This window comes from Coptis chinensis, chromosome 6 (assembly GCF_015680905.1).
Source record: "Coptis chinensis isolate HL-2020 chromosome 6, ASM1568090v1, whole genome shotgun sequence".
In the NCBI taxonomy this organism is placed as follows: Eukaryota; Viridiplantae; Streptophyta; class Magnoliopsida; order Ranunculales; family Ranunculaceae; genus Coptis; species Coptis chinensis.
The window spans coordinates 58,917,665-58,943,065 of record NC_141461.1 but is presented as its reverse complement, the minus strand read 5'-3'; the positions used below and the strand labels follow the sequence as shown (position 1 = coordinate 58,943,065).

The 25,401-nt window shown below is 35.5% G+C and overlaps 1 protein-coding gene across 6 annotated transcripts in view; it reads right to left on the bottom strand.

The window, feature by feature from the left end:
- Positions 1–25,401, bottom strand: part of LOC147493763 (Galactose oxidase/kelch repeat superfamily protein) — a 33,025-nt gene extending 7,624 nt beyond the window's left edge. Inside the window, exons 1-16 of one of the 6 annotated variants that reach the window (XM_086565133.1) lie at positions 24,804–25,401; positions 24,621–24,707; positions 24,478–24,546; positions 24,262–24,394; positions 24,137–24,183; positions 23,967–24,053; positions 21,359–21,420; positions 19,096–19,138; positions 18,935–19,015; positions 18,068–18,184; positions 16,724–16,865; positions 7,292–7,355; positions 2,216–2,258; positions 878–1,159; positions 622–783; positions 304–429 (exon numbers count right to left, since the gene is read on the bottom strand). In XM_086565133.1, the coding sequence (XP_086421259.1) occupies positions 304–429; positions 622–783; positions 878–1,159; positions 2,216–2,258; positions 7,292–7,355; positions 16,724–16,865; positions 18,068–18,184; positions 18,935–19,015; positions 19,096–19,138; positions 21,359–21,420; positions 23,967–24,053; positions 24,137–24,183; positions 24,262–24,394; positions 24,478–24,546; positions 24,621–24,707; positions 24,804–25,067 (1,809 nt within the window). In that variant the 5' untranslated portion in view covers positions 25,068–25,401. Of the gene's footprint in view, positions 1–303; positions 430–621; positions 784–877; positions 1,160–2,215; positions 2,259–7,291; positions 7,356–16,723; positions 16,866–18,067; positions 18,185–18,934; positions 19,016–19,095; positions 19,139–21,358; positions 21,421–23,966; positions 24,054–24,136; positions 24,184–24,261; positions 24,395–24,477; positions 24,547–24,616; positions 24,708–24,803 lie in introns of those variants that run through there. The other 5 variants (XM_086565134.1, XM_086565135.1, XM_086565136.1 and 2 more) reach the window with 5 other exon arrangements.

Here is a 25,401-nt window from a genome sequence, read left to right as displayed (position 1 = left end):
CAGACATGTTCATCTACAAGTAGGCGGGGAATTTATTTCTTCCTAAAAATGATTTGAATCTAAAAGCAATCACTAACTATTAGAATCCACTCCATACTCTTTTTATCGACGTACAAAAAGCAACTAATTCATGCCAAATTATTTGGATCCCTTTACACAATAAAGGAATCCATTCACCATAAAACTCGTGTAAGATAACACCGAGTCTTTTACTTAAGAATACATGAATTTCATAAAGCAATATGACATTGCTAAAGCAATACTTCTGATGTTGTGACTTAAAGTTGAAACTGAGGAGAATACCTCTACATCGTCTTCATCGTTCGCATCTTCACTTTCACTTTCGCTACTGTCCTGTTCATTCACGCTATCATCCTCGTCCTCATCTTCGTCCTCCTCAGAGACTTCTAGCCATTCAGATTCAGATGCCTGAATTTCAGCAGTAAATCAGACCCAACAGGTATTCCTGCCCTATTAAACTCGCTAATTTATTGGTGGCATACAAGAATAGATAAGAGGGCCAATTGTATGCAATATGACTCATACAATACTGGAATCCATGAAAAGAATCAACCAGATTGTATAAAACCTATCTGAAGCAAGAAGTATATTGTAACATACCGGCATGATGCATTTCCACTCGTCAAGTTTGCTGAGATTTAGAGTGTACAGATCATCAAGTGTGATCTCTCTATCCCTAACCTCCATCATCCCTCCATAAATGTATAATATATCTCGACCAACAGCCATACAAGAATTTATCCGTCCACAAGGTTTCACTACCTAGAAGTTTAAATAGTTCAAAGAATAACTAAGACAACATAAAACTGTTAAAGATAACAAACTTTTAACTCAACCTTTATGTGGCACAACTAACCTCAGGGGTACTGCATGTTTGCAAGCCGGAATTCTCATAACTTTCTTGAAGCCCTCCATCAGATAACTTATCAAGCCCACCATCAGAAAAGCTAAGATTTTTCTTCATATTATGAGATAATTCGTCTGTCCCACTTCCCATGTCAGGTGCTTCTTCATAGCTCTCTAAATTCTCATCTCTTTCATTTGGGTCAAGCATCTCTATATCCCCTTGAGTTCTACTATTATCAAGAGAACATCCATTGTCTCGTCGATCTGACCTCCGCTTTGCCTGTACAGCCAACTATAATCAAGGAATAGTAATTATAAATTATTTATGCCTGAACACCCAATGATGAACCATAAAAAGTTTCAAGATAAGCCATGATGAATTTATATCTTGCATACTTTTTAATTAAAGTCCCCAGTTCTGTGGAATGTCACATGTTGCCTTCAAAATCAACATTCTTTCTAAATCTGAACTTAGCCAAGTCCCAGAAGAACTTATAACTAGGTTTCCAATTCTTTACTTAGTTATAGCCTTTCCATGGTTAGACAATTTCAACCTCTTTAATCGTATTCTATCTAAAATGGGAAAAAATTAGGAAGGTGGGTAGAAGAAATTGAGTGTGGAATAATAAAGACGAGTCAACAATTCGGTCCTCCTATCAAGACTTGAGTAACAAGTATGTTTTTCAATATTTACGAGGTGTCATAATTTCTTTACAAGCAGATAGAGATGGACTACTCTATTCCCTTTAAAGTGTCATCTTTTGTTGGATTGTCATCAACATCTTGAATCAAAGACATGTGGATCTTCACAATATTTGTGCACTATGCGAGAACAGAGAGGGGAGTATGGATAATTTTCTTCTCACAAGTGCTTTCTTGATGGGTATTTCGGAGTCATTGTTCTCATCATTCTTCTAACCTTGGAGGCCGCTTACTAACATCAATGAACCCCATTATGTAGTAGGGTAAAACTACTACCACTTTCTAGTAAGGCATGACGCATCACGGAGCATCTTCCATGAGAAACTGTTAAAGGACACATACAAGCTAGTAGCTTCTTTCTATGAGACCCACTTCTTGCAAACTAGTTACTTGAATATATTAATGAACAGAATTTAACCAAGTAGGAAACAAAAAAACTTAAAGCAAGTGGGTCATCCCTATATTTGACATGGGTAATTTTGAAAAAATTAACACTAACCAGTTAGATGTGGTAAATTATGAGTTGACCATCATCAACGGACCAAGACCACCTCTAGCGAAAAATGAGGAGTGGGACTATATAGTGATTTCGATCAAAAGACCATGAATAACTACAAACAAGGCATTAGTACATTGACGGATATACCTTATTCTTGCTTGGTTTCTCCTTGCGTAGCTCCAGAGGGTACCTAGGAAAATAACAGAATTAACAACCATAAGTTACTATGAAAGTGACAATATATCATTGAGTTGTAACTATTACATTATGTTTTTACTCTTTTAGGTTTTAAATGAAAATTTAGTTTGAAATCATGTGTTATGTGCCCCTGTGTCCGACAGGAACGTCATTGTGTCCATGTGTCGGACATGGACTCTTATAAAAAATTGAAGTGTGCATGTTGCATAGAATAGTACCTTTGGGCGGCTATCCATGTTACAAAATATTTAAACTACTTTAATTGCTTTAGGTCGAGTAACAGCTCTATACTCACCTACTCTTTTGTACCGTATTTTTACAATTTTACCCTCACATAAATACGAGTTAAGATCTATCTGTCTCCGGTTTATGCAAATATTTACCATTTCTTCCACTCCAGTTGTTGTCTTTAGTGTATTCTCTCTCTACAAGTATCATGCACCATTTGATCTTACTCTAGGTTTTAAACATTCTTACTCTTTAAGCCGCTCATGGTTTTTCTCTGTAGTGCTTCTCTCTCTCGTTATGACAAAAGGAAGTGTTTTATTACTTAGGGAAATAGGAAGTGGGGCCTCTATACAAACTCTTTTTTGCATTTACTAAGCAGAAAAGACTCCACATGTCACATGTGTACAACTATGATATACTCCTATAACACTACCACTTCATTTGATTTCTTTATTTTTCTCCCAATCTGTTTTTTTAGTTTCTTTTGTTTGATGAAATATTTAGCAATTATCATATCTAATTTATTCATACTTTTTAAATTCATCAAAGAAAAAAAAAATTGTGTATGATCACGATTCTAGTAGATATAATTGATGTTTTTCTTATTTTGACAGAAGTACCTTCATATACATACACACCATCTATGTCCACCGTTTATAGCAGCTCTCACCATCCTACATTGGGTGACAATCACGAGATTACAAATCGGTGTGTGGAAACCTGGTGAGGTCCCAAACAAACCCTAATTGGATGGGCCCTCTTCTCTACATCTCGAGTCAAGTGGTGCTCACACCTGGGGTCACAATGCTCACTCCTAGCGCCGTTGTGACGCAACTCTCAATGTGGCCGCCAAGTGGAACTGACTTGGCGCTACTCCCAATAGTGTAGTACATTAACTCATTGAATACATGGTGCAACAGGATCGTCACAAGTCTCGCTGGCATTGTTATTTAGATTTCTTTCATTAGTATTAGAATATTAATTAGGATTCTTCTTTATTTTCTTTAGCAACTTTTAATTAGAACATTAGTTCCAGATAATTCATTCTAGTTTAAGCATGATTCTCCTTTCAATAGGATTTCTAATTCAAGTTACGTAAACTCTGTAAAAGGATAAGTTCAGCCGAAAATTCGTACATAATCAATACAAAGTCAACTGAGCTTCACATACTTTTATCTATTTGCTTCGGCTTCATCAATTGGTTATCAGAGCTTTTGGTTCAATAGCCTATACCGATGCTGAATCGCATTCTCAGAACGCGACTACTGGAGATCTTGTAGCATCCTTTGGAGTATCAAACCAGCGCTCAAGAGAATGAAGAGGTGGCCAAGGCCGTGGTGGACTTGGAGGTCGTAGACCCGTCCAGATTGGGTTTGTGATTATTGTGGTAATGTTGGTCGTACTGAGCCAGTTTGTTATAGGCTCTTTCTGTTCATCACACTTCTGATGAACTAAGTTCTAGTAATTCTCAGTCTGCTTCTACTCCTCTGGATAATGTACTCAGTCAAATTTTGCACAAGCTCAATACCATGACTCCTGTCCTTCTATGGCAACTTTGGATGCTTCAAGTAATTCTGCCCATGTGTAGCGTCACCGTCCCCTGCTTGGGTTATTGATTCTGGTGCTAGTACACTGTCTGGTATACCATCTCTCTTCTCTAATTTTGTGGCTTCTAAATATGTTGTCCATTTGGTTGAGGGTTCTACTCGCACTGTTTATGGTTCTGACACTATCAATCTTAGCCATTCTCGTTCTTTGTCTAATGGATTGCTTGTTCCTGATTTCCCTACCAATTTACTATCTATTAGTCAACTTACAATTACAATTTACAATTTACAAAATCCCTTCAGTGTTCAGTAACATTTACCTCTTCTAGCTGTGTTTTCCAAGACATCAAAACATTAGTTCAGTGCATGAAAAAGATGGTTTATATTTTCTTGATGGTGACCCACCTCCTTCTGTCCTTAATGCTTCCGTCTCAAGTGCTTCTGTCTCTGGGCATTCTTGCTTAGGTCATCCTTCATTGGCAAAGCTTCGTCAAGTTCTGCCTCAATTGAGTCTTGTGTCTGTTTTAGAATGTGAGGATTGTTAACTGGGCAAGCATCATCTTAGTTCTTTTCCTAGTCGAGTGGAACTTCGTAGTCTAAGTCATTTTGATTTTGTTCATACTGATATTTGGGGAGGACCATGTTAGAGTCAAAAGTGTGTATGTTTTTCTTTACTCCGTCATTTTTATAAATGATTGTACTCGGATGATATTGTTATTTTTAATGAAAGATCGTTTTGGTTTGCCCAATATTTTCACTACTTTTTACAATCATATTTCTACTCAGTTTGGTACGCCTATTAAATGCCTATTAAATTTTTGCGTTCAGACAATGCTTTGGAATATATATAATCTTTATGGAAAAAATTTGTGTTAACCATTACATTATTCATCAAAATACATGTTCTCATACCTCACAACAAAATGGTGTTGTTGAATGCAAACATAGACATTTATTAGATGTTGCTCACACTCTCATGTTTCCTATGGTTGTACCTAAAATTTATTGGGCTGATGTTGTTCTGACTACGACTTATCACGAATGTTGTTCTGTTCGCACAGTGATGTTTGCCCCAGTTGACAAGCCTCACATTTTAAAACAGACACAAGGCCAATAAAGGATTACCTATGCGAGAATGTCATGGTAAAGAAGACGAAAGCACTAAAGACTGTAAAGGAGACGGAAGCACTAAGGACAGAAGGGGGTGAATCACCATCAAGATAAAATAAACCATCTTTTTCATGCCACGAACCAATCACCATCATCGTCTCGAGGTCATGGAAAACACAGCCAAAAAAGGTCATGATTACTAAACACTGAAGGGATTTGGAAAGTTGACTGATAGATAGTAAATTGGTATGAAAATCAATAATAAGCAATCCATTAGACCAAAAAAAAGAATGGGAAGGATGAATAGTGACAGAACCATAAACAGTGCGAGTAGAAATATTAGCCAAATGAACAACAAATTTAGAAGCCACAAAATTAGATAAGAGAGATTGTATACCAGACATATGACATGTGTACTAACACCAGAATCAATAACCCAAGGGGATGGTGATGCACATATTGAATTACCTAAAGCAAAAGTTTCCATAGAAGAACTCCCATGAGTCATGTTATTGAGCTTGTGCAAAATCTGACTGAGTACATCATTTGAAGAAGTAGAAGCGGACTAAGAATTATTATAACTCAGTTCTTTAGAAGTGTGATGAACAGAAGGAGAATAATCATTTTTCTTATAACAAAAAGACTCAGTATGACCAACATTTCCACAATAAATCACAAACCCAATCTAGGCGAGGTTCACGACCTCCTCATCCACCACGTGCACCATGAGGAGCACCATGACCTACGGCCTAGTCCGACCCTCGGGAGATGTCCTCTTAGAAAACAATCCATTTATTTTTACTAGCCATGTTTGGCCGTATAAAAAAGTTTGATTACATTACTTTAGGGTTTCCAGTTTTTCGGAGTTGAGGAGGTGTCTTACATATATGATTTGTAGCCTTTGTCATGAGGTTGTTATTTTTGGGAGAAAATTTATCAAGACAAAATTATATTATTATTAAGTGATTCTAAAGAGATAATGAATTTGAATGTCAAGTTGGGCTGAAACCCTAGTTTTTGACATTTTTTGTTTTAATATTCCACTGCATAATTCACGTCACTTTGAATGTCAAAAATGAGATACCAAAGGGTATGTTGTTGGTAAACTCCAATCATCTGGAGTTTGTAACCCTGCTAACTGAAGCCTTAGAAAGCGTTCATATAGTGCTATATCTATCACTAAGAAGTTCAAAATTTTGACTTCTTGAACAATGGTAGCTTTGATTCTTTTGTAGAATTGTTGCATCATGAATTTGATGCATCAAAGTTTCCTTCTTTCGTATTCTCAATTCGATGATGTTGTGTCATTGAAGGGTATACACGTGTGATCCCCTTCGCTTTTGTCTTATTTGCTTCTTGAAAACGATCTCATTCTACATTGTCACCTTTTTCCAATGGCAGCTTGTTCAAGGTCGCCTTTTTAATTGTACCACTTCCTAGCAGGTAAAACTGTGCAAGGATGTCTACGGGAGCCAAGACTATGATTTGTAGGTACCGTGGTCCCTTTTTGAGTGTTAAAAATTGGACCATGTAAGGAGGTGTCCATAGTGCTTCTTGGGAATTCTTTACAGATACCGTGAGGCATTGCTATTTCTAAGTTTTAGGTAAGGAACAATGCTTCTGGTTCATTTGATGACTTAATTAAGCATTTAGTGGATCTTATCTACTCACATTTTAGCCATCTGAATGAAACATCTAATGTAGTTAGTTGCAGACAGTAGGTCCAATTACTCTGATGACCTTTAACGGCCGATCACTTTTAAGGCGGCAAAGCCTGGTTTAGGTCTTTAGGATCATGGTTCCCTGATATTGATGTCTAAAAGGAGGATCATGGCGTTTCTCGTCATAATATGGGGGAGCACCCTCAACATCCTTCTTTTGACCATATTCAGCATCCGCCTGAAAATGCTTAAAAATAAAGCAGCTTGGTGTACAAAGCGTACAAAGCCATAAGGGAATGGTATAAGTTGTTAGCGTCTTGCTAATGATATTAGTTTCAGTCATCTATTTTAATGCATCAATAATATAACTTTCAGTTATCCAAAAAAACATTAAAAAAATATGAAACTCATCAAAAGCAACAACATATATAACAAATGGACAGGGCTCAATAATAAATGTCTAGATGGTAAAAACATACCATCGTTGATTGTCTAATTGAAATCCATAAAGCTCATTCAAGAACAAGCTCATCATAACATCCTCTGAACAAAAAAAAAACTACTTGTGAGGGAAAACAATCATGATATCAACCAAACTCAAAAATTGGTTGTACACAACATACTTATCAATATTGTACAACTGTATTGTCTCGAGAGTAAAGACGATGAATATCACATTATTGTATTCAAAAGGAAAACAATCATGATATCAACCAAACTCAAAAAAATTGGTTGTACACAACATACTTATCAATATTGTACAACTGTATTGTCTCGAGAGTAAAGACGATGATTATCACATTATTGTATTCAAAATAATTAGTATACTTGCGCCCGCGTATCGGTAAAACCCCAGTTTACAATATTTCATACAAAGTATCACAGGATGCTCCATTGACAAGTTTATATCCAAACAAAGAATATAAACAAGAGGAAAAAAAATCTATTAACTCCCAAAAAAATAATATATTCAGCAAGCAATAAGATTCTTTAAATGAACTTTACAAATTTAAAATGATAGTGACACCTATATATGTTGTTTGAATCCCGATAAATACATATATAGCATAAGGTTAAAGATGACACATACATACCAAGTCTAACATGTACAAGACTGCCAATCGTTTATACAACACAAAACACCAAAATAACTGACGCCAACTGTGTCAAAGTGGAACAAAAGCCTGGAACACCCGATTCTCCCCAGGCATCAACTTATATACTTACTACCCACTCACAACCTCCGCCACCTCCAAAAAGGAACTCAGCAAATGAATTTTCCAAATGAATGATGATAATTTCGAAAAATGGCATGATATGCATGAATTTTCTGAAGTACTTCTCAATTTTTTGGAAACATTTCCCTAATATACCATATACCATTTACACTGGTCCAGTTTGCATTAAAGGCAAATAAACTTTTTCTTTAGATCCAAGACAGCAAACTTTTATATTGACTGCAATTTGGTCAGACTTAATTTGTTGTTCTCTTTAAACCTATGTTACATGGACACGCCATATTTTAAAAATTATCCGTGTCTAACACAAATCCACGTGTCTGCGTCGGACACATATTGTATGTGATATACCTCAACTTTTAATATTTCGCCCTGTCAAACACTTTGTATATCCGTGTCTGATTCGGATATACACGTGTCTGTCAATGTAACTTTAGCTTTAAACGGAATGATGTGCCTCATACATTCTCATGACATCTCAGTAGACCACAAGATCATTACATGCGTGTTGTGAGTGTGTTAGACTAATGTTATTATAGTCTAACACACAAAGATGTTAGACTAAGTTGTGGGACGAAACATAAAACTGTTTAATAGATTTCTTTTCAACTGGAAAATGTGGTCCATGATGATTTATCATTTTTCTTGTACATTTAAGTTGACAAATTTGGTGCACTCAATGAAGAATGGGCTGGGCGTTCTTGTACATTGAAGTTGACAGTTTTGGTGCACTTGATGTAGTATGGGCTAGGTCGCAGGCCCAGGCAGAACCACTGTACAATCATTATCAGCACAAAAATCCTAGTTTCAACAATTTTGAGCACATTAAAGCCTACTATGATGTATCTTGTTGGCGGAAGCTTCAAGAATGGATGAACAGCAATAAGATTTAATAAATCAAACACCTAAATCTAGGGTTTAAACATTCAATCATGAAAAACAATTCCTTTGGAATAAATATTCAATAACAACCCCTCTAACAATATAGGCCTAGATTCCTTTATATAAAAAAACAACTACTAAATCTAATTGGATCCCAAATCGGAAACCTCCTAATTCCTATTCCTAATTGAATTAGGAAACCAATAATAATAGAAAGTACTAAATAACTATTACTAATTAATAAAAGACTAATAAAGTAATCTTCTTCCATGCTCATGCATCATAATCTCCCCCAGTTTGTTCTGCAAGCGTATTAGCTTCTGTCACATGAGTAGTTTAAAGTAGGAACACAAAGAAAATCAGGTTGTCAGAACCCCTGCCTGCACTAATTGTCTAATTCCATATATCTTATAGCTTAGTTCCTTTTGAACTACTGCAATTCGCATTACAACCAGAGAAAAACAATCTAATCTCTCCTCCCATACACATTTTTAAGGATTAACATGGAAGAAAATAATTTAAACCTAGAACTAGCGCGCCTTGCCAAACTTACCACCCATGACCTATGACCATTGGCTTAGATAGGGATGTCCATCTTGCCCGAAACCCGAAATCCACCCAAAACCCGAACAAAGTACCTGCACCGAACTCTGCCAGAACCCGAACCCAAACCAAAATATATAGGATAGGATTTGGTCACACTCTCTAAATCCGGACCGACCCGAGCCCGACCCGATAATTTAGCCCTAAACCCGTTAAAAGGGCTAAACCCCGAAATCGAACCCCAAATCCGATTTCAAATGCATACTACTAATCTCATATAAAAGAATGAGTTAGATACATATTTGGATTATGATCTCATTCATGTTTACAATGATGAGTTATTTAATATATTGGATTATGAAAAAATTTATGTCGGGATTTCCAATTTTTTCAGTAATTGCACGTGATCATGTGTCTATATTTCATTCCGAGTCCATCTATTTTTAAACTATATAAAATAATTATGTCTGAGTATAGGTAATAATTACTTCCAAGTTCATTAGAAGTTTTATTTTGTTTGAAAGATTGGTGGATAGCCGAAGTAGAAATAAAATGTAGATATATATTTCAAATAAAGTTTCTTATTGTCTTCTTTCTTCATTTATACCGGGTTTTATCCTACTCGAAACCCGAACTCGAGCCCGATGGGTACCCAAAATATAGGGTTAGGATAGGGTTTGGTCACACTTCTCAACAAAATACCCGACTCCGAACCCGACCCACTGAAAACTGGTCCGAGTTCGATTAACCCGATACCGGTTCAAAATCCGAAAAGTCAGGTTCAGGCCGGGTCGGATACCCGTTTGGACATCCCTAGTCTTAGATGTTAGACCTCATGTTCTTATATCGTCAACAACCAGAACACAAGTACCGCATGAGAAAGGTGAGGGATGGAGTTCTCATCACGTCAAGAAGGATAGATAACACTATAACAGCTTCAACCAACACTAAGAGATACCAACATCATCCCAGCTGGTTTCCTGCCCCACTTCAGCTTCTTCAAACTCTTCACATTGATGTTTTTCAAGATCCCCACATGCGAAAATGACTGGACTGATCCAAGCACAAAATTATTCTTGTCAAAAAACTCTTATTTGTTCTACACCAACCCCTTCTTGACGAGATAAGAACTTCATCCCTAGATTGGTGAGCAAGAGAGAAACCAAGATTGAACGATTTAACCAAAACTTGCTAGTCCCAGAAGCACAAGATAACCAAATGCTTCAATGGTTGGTCAGAGCAGACCCGCAAAGGTCCAAGTACCAGGATCACCAAATGGTTCGGGATGGTCAGATCCAACAAGAAAAACTACCATAGATCCAAATAATGGTACTAAATATCTTTTACTTACTTCAAAAAGAACCTTATCTCTTCCAAAGTTGAAGCTTGCGAAGGTTAAGTAATATAGAGAGAGACATTCTTTAGATCAGTTTTCTTTTTTCCTTTTTACGAAAAAAAAAAAAAAAGAGGGTAAGCTCACCAAAGGAAGGAAGTATGATGTGGTACTCTCTAGATCCCCCAGATAACAAATTGTATGTTCAAACAAATCAATCATATAAATAAGAGAAGGATGTGATATTTCTTACCAAGAATAAATGAAGGGTTCCAATTTAGGACAAATGGGACCAAAGACAATCACGTATTAGAATGTGGCCACAAAATATATATATATATACATAGTACAAAATGCCGCGATATATCGCGAAATATCGCGATATATGCCGGTTTTTGGAGAAACCGATATCGAAATATTCATGATATGTTCCTGGTAAAAGAAACTCCCTCTGCCGGACATTTATAAAAAAAATATCGATATTTCAAAGAAAAAACACGATATATATTGTAAATATCAGTGCATATATGTAATAAGTACTAGTATTTTGGTTTGAAATCTTATGTTCTTATGATGATGGAGAGTGAAGCCAAATTGGGAATGAGTTCCTCCTCACTTCACAGCATATCAAAGATAAAGAGGAAAAGAATGTTTCAAACATTAATTTTCGATGAGTACCAATTGGGTATTGGCTATTGGGAAATTGGGAAAGTCAATAGTGGAAGATTTGGTTGCAAATTTGCAATAGCGAAGAATCATAAATAAGGTGATGAAAGGAGTATAAATGGGTGGGCTTGGATTTAGGTTTAGGTTGATTCAAAATGGATACCTTAAACAAGAGCATGGGTGATCTAAGTAGAGAGATCATATGGTTAAGAACTTGTGATGAAATAGAAAGTGGATCTAGCTTTGTATTTTCTTCACTACCCATGAAAAGTTTATGAAGGACTTCCCTTGAATCTTAAAATGTCACATTTCCTAGTGAGCATGAACAAAGTAGTTCTTCTTCTCACAGACTCTTTCTCACAAAATCAATTGAACGGCCTCAATATTTACGCCTATTTAGCTATCCACAAGAAAAATGGTAGAAACGCACTATGCCATTGGAATTTTCTGATAAATATCGATATTTTGTAAATTTGTCAAGATTTCAGTGTTTTCAAACCTCATCTTACCCATCCTTCAACATTGATATTTACCATAAATATCGGAAAATAGCTAGTCCGATATTTTGCCCTGGCACGATATTTTGTACTATGTATGTATATATATATATATATATAGTCTTTCTCTAAAAAGTAGCTACTTAAGTTAACTTAAAATAAGTACATAAGTTAAACTTCACCTACAAAATGAATTTAACCCCCAATGTTTTGTGGATATGATATACTCACTATAAAGATCATCTCTATAAAATTTTAGCTCATTTGGAAACCTTCAACATTGGCAAAAAATTATTGCAAAAACTCGACATTTCTGAACTGTTAGATTTCTTTTTAAAGATGAAAACAATTTTTATCTATATTAGAAGTTTCCAAATGAGCTAAAATTTTGTAGAGATAATATTTATAGTGAGTGTTTCATAACCACAAAAAATTAGATTTGAATTCATTTTATAGATAAAGTTTTACTTACGTACTTATTTTAAGTTAACTCAAGTGCTACTTTTTAGAGAATGATTGTATATATATATATATATATATATATATATATATATATATAGGGGAGGGATCCATATACAACACTTTTTATATAACAGTTTATACAATAGCCTCCATCTCACTTTACAAATTTACTTACGATTTGATTTTTTGTGGATGTCATCTTCTGGAAAACATCTTTGCAAAAAATGGGCTCATTTGGAAATTTCTAAAGATACCGAAAGAGGGTTGCAAAACTTTAAATCCTGACCCGTTAAACTGAATTGTCTTTTCAAATCAAGTTTTGAAAGAGTTAGAGATTTTGAAATTATACGAAATTTTGTGGATGTGATCTCTACAGTGGTAAGATCATACCCACAGTATTATCCCTTTGTTCAACTTATAAAAGGGTGTTGTATAAAAAGTGTTATATATGTCGAGCAGGTTACGTTTACCATATTTTTTATGCCATAGTTTATACCCCCAAGATGAGTTAAGTGCTAATAATTTGTGGATATGATCTACTAATCATTGATAACATCTCCACAAAACTTCATCTCATTTAGAAATCTCTAACCTAGTTAAAAATCGTTCTCAATTTTGATTTTTTTTAAACGGCTCAGATTTTTCGATTTTGCAATCATCTTTTGATATAGTTAAACATAATCAAATGAGTTGAAATTTTGGAGAGGTGATCGCCATGGTTAGTTAAACACATCCACCAAAAACTAGATTATAATTCACGTTGTACGTAAAGTTGTGGGGCATGGTATAAACTATGGTAGAAAAAGTGTTGTAAATGGAACCTGCTCATATATAATATATTTTTTTGTTTTTTTGCACAATAAAACAATAAATTTATCAAAATAGTATGATTGAGAATGTGATACCATATTCAAAAACATTTACGAAAAGTCAATGTCGGTGGATAGATATGTACCAATGAATAACAAAAGGCTGCAAGGTCACACACTATTCTTTTTTTTTCCTCTTTGATCGGTAAAATTCATTTTGTATTAATAACTATATTCATTTTGTATTAATAACTATGTTACATTGGCACAAATCGAAAAAAATGAGGTATATCACATACAATGTGTCTGATATGTGTATACAATATTTGTCTAATATGTATCTTACATGGACACGTGGATACGTATCCGACACGTACTTTCTTAAAAATATGGCGATTCCATTTAACATAGATTAACAATAATGAACATAAGCAAGTGCCAACTAGCAAAGTTGGTAAAATCTTGGGGTGATTATACTAGAATCTCGGGGTGGGTTCTTCTAAGGTTTGAACTTTGAACCCCGTCAGCATCAATGAGTTACTGACTCATTTAAAAACAGGCTTGCCAATCCAAATAATAATAATGAGTATAAAGATTACAATTATTTGGGATTTTGGGTCCAAGTACAAGAGCTCGCTCATCTCAGCATCCCATCCCAATTACACATTAAATCAACAAATCTTACACCCGTAAAAACTAATGTAGCACATGCCCAATCAAATAGAAGCTCCTAGATTTCCCCTACAGAGTTATGCATCCCTTTTGCCTTTTGTTCAAATATTCTCATATTTCTTTCTATCCATAGTATCCACTATCCACACACTAGCATTAGCAAGGTGATCCATTTACCATTTGGCTAGAGAGGGGGCCCTCAAAGATACTCTTGCCTAAGGCCTCCTTAGTATTAAATGGTGGCACCCAAGTAGCATTGAAAGATACAAAGAATAGTGCCAAACTCTCAAAAACGAATGGACAATTAAGAAGTACGTGTCCCACAACTTCCTCCACTACCTTGCACTACATACACGCTTTTCAAGATTCATAATCTCCCGATTCAAATTGTCAATGGTTTGAATCCTACCCAAGAAAGCACCAAAAGAAAATACCGTTTGTAGAATGAAGTTCTTCCAAATCTGCTTGAGTGATACCAAATGGATTTCTAGGTTCCTAGGCTATTAAATCGTTGAGTACTCGCCGAGTAATCGGTAAGTACTCGCTACTCGCTGCTTAGCCGACCCAACTAACAATTTAATCCCCGATCACAATCGGGCTCAAAAACTCTCCGAGTACTCGGCTGATTAGGCCCGATTAGTTTATTAGCCGAGTAATTGTGTTCACTATTTCAATGTTAAACATTGAACTCGACATTTCACCGATTCGACCAACCCTCAATTCTGTAAAGTTCTACAATTTAATCATATTTATTTTAGTTGATTGAGTGTTTTAATTGTTTGATTGATTGGATTCTTAATTGGCTTCATTATGTTGGTATTTCAAAGTTAAATATATTTAATAATTATTTGTAAAGAAATATAGTGTTATTAAAAATCGTCCGATTAATCCTGATTAATCCCCGACCGATTACACCTACTCGCTACTCGCTCTTCAAACGAGTAGCGACCGAGTAGCGATTTAACTGCACAACTAGGTTCCTTAATCAACCATTTCCTCTCTTCCTCCCCACACTTGTCCACGACCACCTTTCGCCACAAATGATCTTCCTCATCCCCATATCGCCAAAGCCAACAAAAGTAAATTTGTTAGCAGAACATGTTTACAACCCAAGCCACCCTTTTCTTTAGTTACGCACACTTTATCCCATGTGACAAAGCCAATCTTTGACTTATCTCCTTCAGTACCACGTAAGAATCTTCTAAATAACTTTTCCAAATATATCCCAAATGCAAATGAATTGGGTAAAGTGAAAAATAAAATTTAGTATTATTAGACAGGGTGGACTTGATCAAAGCCAATCACCCCATTTCATTTCGAAAGACACTTAGCTTTCCACCCCATTTAGAAAAAGACTTTCTCTATCACCTTGCTCCAAATAACTCTGGATTTTTTTTAGCTTCCTAAGGCAAACCCAAATGTGTAGTAGCAAAAGATTCAACATGAAACCCCCAGCACATTAGTAAAGAGCCCAAGTTATCTACCACACCAACACCGTATATCTTAGACTTGGACAAGTTGATTTTGAGGCCGGAAATCATCTCATACCAACCAAAAAGGTTCTAAGCCAAACGGCTCATGAGAGCATAAGCATTCTCCACTGTGGCACATGTGAAGAACAGTCTCATGCAAATTGCAAGTGTCAAATAGATATGGCCCCTTCCGGATTAGATATTATAAAGCCATCAAGCACACCATCATGTACTAAAGAAGTAGTCATCCGACTAAGAACTTTGGTGACCATGATAAGCAAGAAAGGTAAGAAAGGATCATCTTGCCTTAATTCCCTAGAACTACGAAGGAACCATATGGCACCCCATTAATTAGAGTCTGAAAACCGAGTCATCGAGATGCAAATGCAAACTCTGATCAATCGCCTCCAAACACTAAAAAACCCCATTTTATCCATAGCTAATCTGATATGACACATGATCGAAAGCTTTCATAATGTCTATTTTGAGAACCATGTCGCCGCAACCATTTTTATCTTCGAGTAAATCAATTTATTGGCAATCAAGCAACAATTGAGAATTTGCCTCTTTCTAACAAAAGCATTTTGATAGTTAGAAATGGTAACTCCCATGACCGTTTCGAATCTCATTGCAAGAACCTTGGTGATAATTTTGTAAACCAACTGAAGGAGACTAATCAGTCTATAGTCTTTGAGTTACTCTGCTACTTCCTTATTTGTTATCAAATTGGCAAAAGTAGTATTATGCCTCTAATAAAGAAAGCCCTTGTCATAGAATTCTTTCACTACTTCCACCACATCAGGTGTCAAGAAGTGCCAACATTTCTTACAGAATGCTAGAGGAAATCCGTCTATTACCTGGTTAACAATCACTTGACTCCAAATGCCTAGCTGTTGGAGAATGTGAGAATCTATTTCAAAGAGGACCAAAGGTATAATATGAGTAGCAAGTTAGCCACACGCTTAGCCCTGTTTTGGCCATTCCTCCCCCCAAACACACACATAAACAAAAACTCACAATGCTAGCACTGAACTGGAGACTTAAACTTGCAACTTCTTAGGACCTACCACTAAAATACCAAGTCAGCCATATTTTTCTCCTCAAGCCTAAGATGCTGAATATTCCGTAACAATTTAATCAAAGCACCACAGGTCTCTCATTGACAGTAACAAGCTTAAAACACCCAGGAGACGTACAAACACTTCACAACAGTATCTATAGACAAAATATCTACATGCACAGAATAAGACATGGATTAAATGATAATCCTTCGAGTAAAAGTTTAACCTAAATTCTGAAGAACGGAAAAAGAAGCATGTCAACTAGATTCATTGTACCTTGATGAGAGAGAGAGAGAGAGAGAGAGGGCATACTTTCAACTTCTATATCAACAACACCCCCAAATATCACAGCACGCTTTTTGTGTACAGACAGGGAAAAGCCAGCACGAGGACCAGGTGGCATTCCACTCTTCTTCACCTATTCACATAGGACAACAGGATACCATCAAGGACAATCTCTCACATGAAATAAACAGAATTGTAAAAAAATAAAAAGTTAAAAAATATAACAACATGGTCCCACACTTGACACTTCTGTATATTCACATAAGACAACATGGCACTCATCTTTACTTCAACCCTAAAGATCGATTTTCAATAAAGTTGTGTGGTACACAATGGTCATAGAACTGTGAAGTCATAGGTAAAAAGTTTAACAAGAAACCTTCTTTTTATTTTTGATAAATATGCATCTTATTCATAAGAAACCTTCTTTATAAAATCCAACTACATTACATATTTACGTCATTTTTCTATCAATAAATAAAATAAAATCAACCTGGCTGTTATAACTTTCGAAATTGTAAAATAATATAAGATCATCAGAAAAGATAATCATTTTATATATAAGAGACGGGGAGGAGAGAGAGAGAGAGAACAAAGAAAAGAGAAAAAAAAATCCTGCGCATTATTTTATCTTAAAGACCATTTACAGGACAATTTCACATACCCAAGAGAACAATAAAGAATACCTATGAAAAATAGATAACGTAGATACACACAGTTTGCTGAACCTTCATCACTTAGAGCATAAAATCTTCCCATTTAAGAGCAAACAACTCAAAAGGGACTCGCCCAACTCTATCCCATAACCAACATTTAAAGCCTTGTTAAAAGTAGTGGTGTCAACTTAACAATTGTCCATCATACTCCAAAGATCACACAATTTTTGCAGTAAGTCCAACTGATAGACGTAACGGACTTCAAAAGCTAACCAATTACGATAATCAGATATAAAAACCAGTTAACACTCAACTTAAAAAAAAATCAACTACGAGGATGTCGCTACTACATATTAATCCTACATGAAATAAATTAATTGACTGCAAGTGACACAAGCCTAAGGCCAATAGCGAAAGGCAAGTATGGCAATTCATATCAATAGTAGGGGAATGAGAGACAAAGACCAACACTAAATCAGATATGCCCGTAAATACTTAATCTTTTTAAAAAGTACAAGGTATCAATGTTCTATACTATTCTAAAAGTTGGCTACTATTCTAAAAGTTGGCTTTGTGTTCCTCAAAGGTCAAATATTCTTAAAATACTAATAAATCATCACTATATGACTTTATATAAGCAAGGTTGGAACTTGACAAGCAATCCTAGAACTATTTCAACCTTGTTCCATTCCCAAGTCCTTGGATCAAGGGACCACATATCTGCATGAACTATGCCTTTCTCAGAGTTATTCTTATCAGATACGACCTCTTTAGAATAACCCCCATACAGGAATATCTGCATTGCAAAGAAAAATATATTAAAGAATGTGAATCTGGGGCTATATGTCGTGGAGTAATACGTTTCAATCAGATGACAAAAGTAAAGATAAGAATATTTGTGTGCAGAAATAAATCGGGAAAGCATTGAGACCATTTGTGTGGCAATGGTGGTGACTTCAAAGTCCACGTTGTTCAGTGGCATGGGAGTCTTTGCCTCTTCAAGAAAAATGGTAATATGGCTGTGAAAATGTTTCACTTACTAGCGCGACAGTCTTGGAAAAATGATTGCGGAACACACAGTTCAGGAAAGCATCTTCATGGCACAAGATGATCCCCCCAAATAGTTGCGGATTTGTGGAAGGATTAGGAACGCAAGGGAGGTGTCAAATGAGCTAAATGCCTAAATGTGATTGTGCAGTAGGTCAGTAACAACCTCACAATTGATTAATACTAGGGTTTTCCCATGCCATCCGGCACGCACGAACTCAATGTTAGGCATTTCTTTTGTTTCGTTCTTTTTTCATGTGAAAGAAATTTTGGTAACGGTTAGACGGTTAGGATGTTTTTTTTCTTTTCTACTGCTTTACCCTTATAACTACCCCTTTTTCTGATTACAAAAAACACCCATAACTACCCGCTTGTAACTAACCTTAAAGTCCATGCTAAATGACACCTGTTAAAATTCCAAAGATACCACCCCAAAAGCTTCACAATTTAGATAGTTAGACCTTCCTTCCCTATTATATAGATATTCCAACCAGCTTACCTCATCTTGAAAAACAAAATATTGGAAACCACTCCGAGCACTCGGCCACATGCATCCAGGTCGTGGTTTTATTTCTTGCCACTGCAACGTTCTGTGCATTAATATTAACAATAAATTAAAAATAATGCTTATAAAAGACCACCAAAATTAAAAGCACGCACCTTGAAGTCATCCATATCAAATACATGGAGATCGTTGAAATACCTGGAAACAAAAATCAAGATCCACCAACTCATAAACTACTCAACCAAAAACCTCTTAATTCTTTATTTTTCTGTATAGTATAACTGTGCCAAAAAATTTGTTCTTTTGTGGAGTGAAATGCAACCAATTTTGGAATAAAGATCTTAATAGATAATTATAAATCTATATGGAAAAATAGTACAAAGCCACAAGTAATTGCTAAAACAATTAGTATAAAGCCACTAGAACCTCTTAATTCTTTATTTTTCTGTATAGTATAACTGTGCCAAAAAATTCGTTCTTTTGTGGAGTGAAATGCAACCAATTTTGGAATAAAGATCTTAATAGATAATTATAAATCTATATGGAAAAATAGTATAAAGCCACAAGTAATTGCTAAAACAATTAGTATAAAGCCACTAGATTTCTTCAGAACGAGCTCATGGTTTTGTTTTGTAAGTGGGAAATTGGGGATATGGGTTGACTTTGTATGATTTCTCTCTTGTTGATCGGGCCACACTCGCCTTAGCACCTTGCTAAGGGAGGACCAGTTGATGAAATATTTCCAACCTCTCGTAATCACCTTCTTGATTAATCAAAAGAAAGAAAAAACGACTTCCATACTAAACATAAAGGAACCCAGTTTATCATCTTATCAAATCTTGATCTCTTTGGCTTCAAAGATTGTCCTTTAATAATTGCTATTTGTGATATAAACAGATTAAATCAACATCTTAGTAATTAGTAAATGTACAGACATAAAACTATTAATTTACACATATATAAGCAATACCTGATAAATCTTTGATTTTGAGATTGTAGTAAATGCTAAACCTTGAACTCATATCCAATATTATAGATGAACCTCAACCATTAGTTTCCCATTTATAATCAAAAGCATAAACCACTAAACAAATTCCTTTCAGCTTGGTGCAGGAACCAGGTAAGGTAAAGAGAAAACAGTAATAGCCATGCCATGTCTTGGTTTACAAAACAAAAGACTGTCGAATAATACTCTCCAACAGATCCTAACTAAATACAAGCAAGGATAACAAAGTTAAGACCTTTCAAAATTTTCATTTATTTTTAAACTAAAATATTCTAGTAATCAGAATATTGTAATAAGAAAACTCCAATACTATAGGGAAACAGACTGTGTTGCAATGCTTCACACTTCAGAGTAGGATGCATCCTCCCCATCTTGTTATCTTTTTCTTACTCTTTTTTGGCATTGCTTCACCTTCATATAGAAAAATTGCTCACCTAATATATGTATCAACTTTTATATACCAAATAAGAATATTCCGCCACATCAAATTTTATTCTTGACCAAAGTATGCAAATAAGAGGCTTCTATTAGAACAGAACCAATAGACTGCATACCAAGTTGCGATTGACATTTACTGAAATTGGGCATTGAGAGTATTTCGTTTCTTTGTGCCCACTCCCAAGTCTCCAAGATCATGACGTGGATGCCAATTCAGCACAGTTGTGTTTGAATTTGCATCAATTTCGATTGTGAATCCATAAGCTCAATGTACGGCCCCAAAATCTCGGACTAGGCATTTGAGTTTAGCATTCATGTGTGTAACACAAGTACCCATCTATTTTGAGGTGCTCATGCAACAGACAGTGAGCCACCTACTATTTAACAGACAGTGAGGTTCCTCAAAAAACCTTTTTTTTTGTCCACACTATTTAATATTTATCAACTTATACCAAGGGCCACAATGCCACTTTACTGCATTACATCATTAAGGTTTTGATGCATCTGTTGCCCATTACAGTTTCAATGCAACTCATATTACCATATAGATGTCCGCTTCAATGTAGAAGTTCAGCCACATAGTCAGTGAGGAGCACATAGCAAATATTAAACACGCAAATCTAGTAGCACAAGAGGGATGCATCATACATATAGTGACCTGATAGACTTGCAAACCTATTAAAGTGAACCAATTTTTGTCTTTGGTAGAACTAATCCTAATTTCAACCCCGTGTACCCTACGCATGTGAAGGTGGAATTTATCCCAAGACCATGGGAGCCAACCCAACAACACTTGACCAGTATGCACAACTTCTAGTAAGATTTATGTTTCCTTTTCTAGTTTTACAGTGAAAGGAAGTGTGAGATGAAATCGCTTTATACTAGCAACATGAGACTCATAAAATCTTCAAGGTAAAATCAAACCAAGAAAATAATCACGGAATACAACACTAGATAAGGGCCCAGAAAATAACCTCACTTCTCTAAGAGTGTCATAGAATCCGCCAAATACAATAATATTGTGCTTGTACAATACCTGTGCCATGCAAAAAGACAATAATTCAAAAAAAAAAACCAATTACTATACCTACTTTACTTACTAAAAAAAAGAACATGCAAATTAAGTATCGGAAAAAGTGTCAAATTATTTTTTCCAGAAAACTGATAAACTCTAGAGAGAGAAGCTCCCGCTTTCCATCCTGCACGCAATGCAACAAGTTCGGTGAAATAGACAACAAATGCCCTATGAAGAATTAACTGAAATGAATATTTTTTCTTCTTGCGAAGTAACTGAAATGAATAAGTTTTTTACCCATATAAAGAATTATTTATCCCTTTTTCTGTAGTTTTACAAATATGGATTTTACTGGTCAATGATATACACCAGTTAATTTTAAATTTGGATACAATATAATCTGGATTTATTCATATACTTCTTTTTTATCAAATTCAATTATCAATTTTGTTCTGATTATGACAACTAAAGTACTTGATAAAGTAACAAGATATTTAGCAAGTTCCAGTTGGGTAGTGCATCTCCTTAGTTGCATAATGTACATTCTCTAACAGAGGCCAATGCATTTGAAATATGATTCCATCTGCAATCATGTGGGAGATATGGTTGGAACATAACATATGTACATTTAAGGGTAAATTAATGGATTCTCAAAACGTCATAAACTTTGATTTTGGAGCGCAAAGTGTTCGTGGAATTGAGAAGTATTTGATTTGAACACTTTTGTATGGGGAGATATTATGTATAGAGATTCTTGAGTTTCTATAGACTGTAGGATTTGAGGATGTTTTTTCTTTTTCATTCTTTTCCTGTACTTGTAGGTTTTTTCGACCTACTTTACCTTCATTTTACTGATCCAAAAAAAGTTGTTTTGGAGTGGGCCAGAAATGAACATAAAGATGCATTATGCAAGAAAGATGTGCCCAGCTGTAAACAAGATGCATCATGCAAGTAGCTTTTTTTCTAATCTTTGTTTTTCTCTGAGGACATTCTTGAATAGGAAGGATACCTCATCCTACCCTCTATGTTAAGTACATTTTTCAAAATATATTAGATATCTCTATTTACCAATAAAAAAAACGAATGAAGGAGGTCTGGGATTGTGGATCTTAAGGTATGGAAACAAGCAGCATAACTTTGGCTAGTGCTCAAGTTGCTTCAAGAAAAAATAAAATAGCCTGTGAGCTTCATGGGTGTGGAACCAACACATAAAGGCAAAGCAGTCCTGGAAGATGAAGATATCTGAAGACTGTTCATGGGTCTGGAGAACTATCATAGATACACGAAGTACAGCAATGAAACTTATAAAGCACATCATAACTACAGGAGACCTCACTTCATTATGGCATGATCCCTGCTGTTATGTTACACTACTAACTGGGGAATGCAAAGGTAAGCACACTGATCACAGAAGGAGAATGGAATGAAATGGTGCACAACTTACCCGAAGCTGATCTGGAACAAGATATCCTTACAAACAATCAACAACTACCTAACAGAAGACAAGGCAATATGGTCACCTGATCCAAAAGGAGTCCTATCTTCAAAATCTGCTTACCCTATGCGGATTAAGGTGAGATAGTCTCAATTTGTTTGGGCAAGCTGGTTGCTCCTAAACACTTGTTTACTGCATAATAATTACTTGCTAAGAACCTTCCTACAAAGGAAGGCCTTGCAAAACTCAACCCGTTGCGTTTGCCACAACTCCTGGGAAAATTCTAAGACATTTGTTCTCTAAATATTCCTTGGCGGCAGTTTGGTTTATCGTGAAACGGTATCAAAATTCAGGCTACTAATGGCAATGGCAAACATCACACAGTTTTTTTTTTTTTATTGGTAAAATGTGATGTGCATATACATAATCATATAGTCAACTTTGTAGGATGAGATATCCCACTCAGATACAACAAAGGGAAAGACAGATACAATATCAATATTAGAAAAAAGAAAAAGAAAACTACGACTACTAGAGAAGACTAAAACAAAATGATGCAATCATGCATGGCCGAGCAAGGAACCCCATCTGAACATAATATCCCCAAAAGATGTATCTGTCCACTCCCAAAAAGTTCGACCAAAGAAAGACGAATCCCTTGATTGCTACAATCATCTGTGTTATAGTCATTGCACATCCATCAAAGTCTCATGTTCCTTTACAGCCACAAAGCCCACATGATAGCAAAAGGTAAGATGCTCCACACTCTGCATCCCTTTGGGGTATTGACACTAAGCACCCAAGAGCTCAACAAGTCTTTCACTGACCGAGGAACAACCCAATACACCTCTGAGTGGCCCACAAAGTAACTCCATATCTCCCAAGAAAAAGGAAAATGAATGGGAGTATGACTCACTGACTCCCCATCATCCATACACAAGAGACAAAAATTAATGATTATTTTATTTCTCCTAATAAGATTGTCTATAGTCAAAATTTGGTGTGCGAACATCACAAACTGTTGAAAATGTGTACTAGCCATGCAAGAGTAGCTTAAAACTTATCAAGGAATAACGCATTTGAAATATATTACTAACGAAATATGATTACTAAAATGGATAGAGGAAATTACCATGCGATGACCTGAACGTGGGCTTGGACATCCTTTTAAATTTAGTTGCTCCCACTGATATGTTCTTAAGTCTAACATCCAGAAGTCCTATAACAGAAAACCATTGCATCATCAAATAAAACCCACAAACCCTTAACGCATTCAAACAAAAGAAAGTGGTATTTTCCTACCTTGTAATGATGAAATCTCTCTTGATTCGGAGACGTGAATTCCCCACCTTACAACAATGACACAAAAACAAAAATCAATCTATCATCTAAATTGTAAACAGTAAAATTTGGAGTAGAGTGTTTACCAAAGATATAAAGATAGTTTTTCCACGCAACAGCTTGGTGTGCACTTCGAGGTGGTGGACTATTAGGACTTGTTATCAACTTCCACTCTGACTTGTCCACGTCATATATATAAAGATCACCATACACAAATGTCTATATACCAAAACAACAAATTCCATAACAAATCTTTAATTAAATATATACAAAAAATAAGCTTGGTCTTACTTCTTACTAACCTTGTTACCATTGTAAAATTCACCGCCATAAAAAATCAACTCGGTCTCTTTCAATGGATTAATGTTCATCTGAAATAATAAACAAACTTATTAACACACGTGGCAATTAATTAAATTAGTAAGTAAGTAAAGAGTTGACCTACTGAACAGTTGGAACGAGGAGATGGTTTGGGAACATTTTCTTCCACGTGTACTTCCTTTTTTTTGGCTTCTTCTTTTTGTATGTTCATCTGTTTTTCAAATTCAATAAAATTAATATAAACAATTTAAAAAAAAAAAAAAAAAAAAAAAAAAGTAAAACAAATTTCATTTATATTATTACTAACCAGGATAGTGTCGATGTCATCTTCTTCGGAAACTTTCTTGCTCTCTCTTCTTGCTTTCTTCTCTGCTGCTTTTGCTGTTTTTCTTTCGGTTTTCTCTTTGCCCTTCCCGGGTTTCTTGGATTTTTTTCCCATTTTTTTGTTGTGTTGGTTTGAGAGGAGAGAGAGAGAGTTTTGTGCCTGCGTTTTTAAGGTTTTCTCATTTGGGTGCGGCTGGCCGGCTGCTGCTTCTTGAACGTTTAAAAGGCCGCGGTATTGACACCCCATAAATAAAATGGTATTGACACCCCCGTAAAGTTGTCTCTAAAAGGCCGTTTTTAAGGTTCCCATTTTTTTTCTCAGTAACGGATTTTGGAGGTAAGTTATTCCATGAACATATGGAATCGAACAAATCAAGGGTATTTCCTGATTTCCATAGTTAAAATTTGAATAGGTTCCATAGTTAATACTTTAATGGGATAATAGTATTTTAGTAAAAAGTCGTTCAAGTTCAAAACTTGTATTAGGAAACTAGCAAAAATATAAGTTGAAGCTTTAGAGACAAGTTTGTGAGACTAATTTCACATCAATAACTAAAACATAGTAAAATTGTGTACAAACA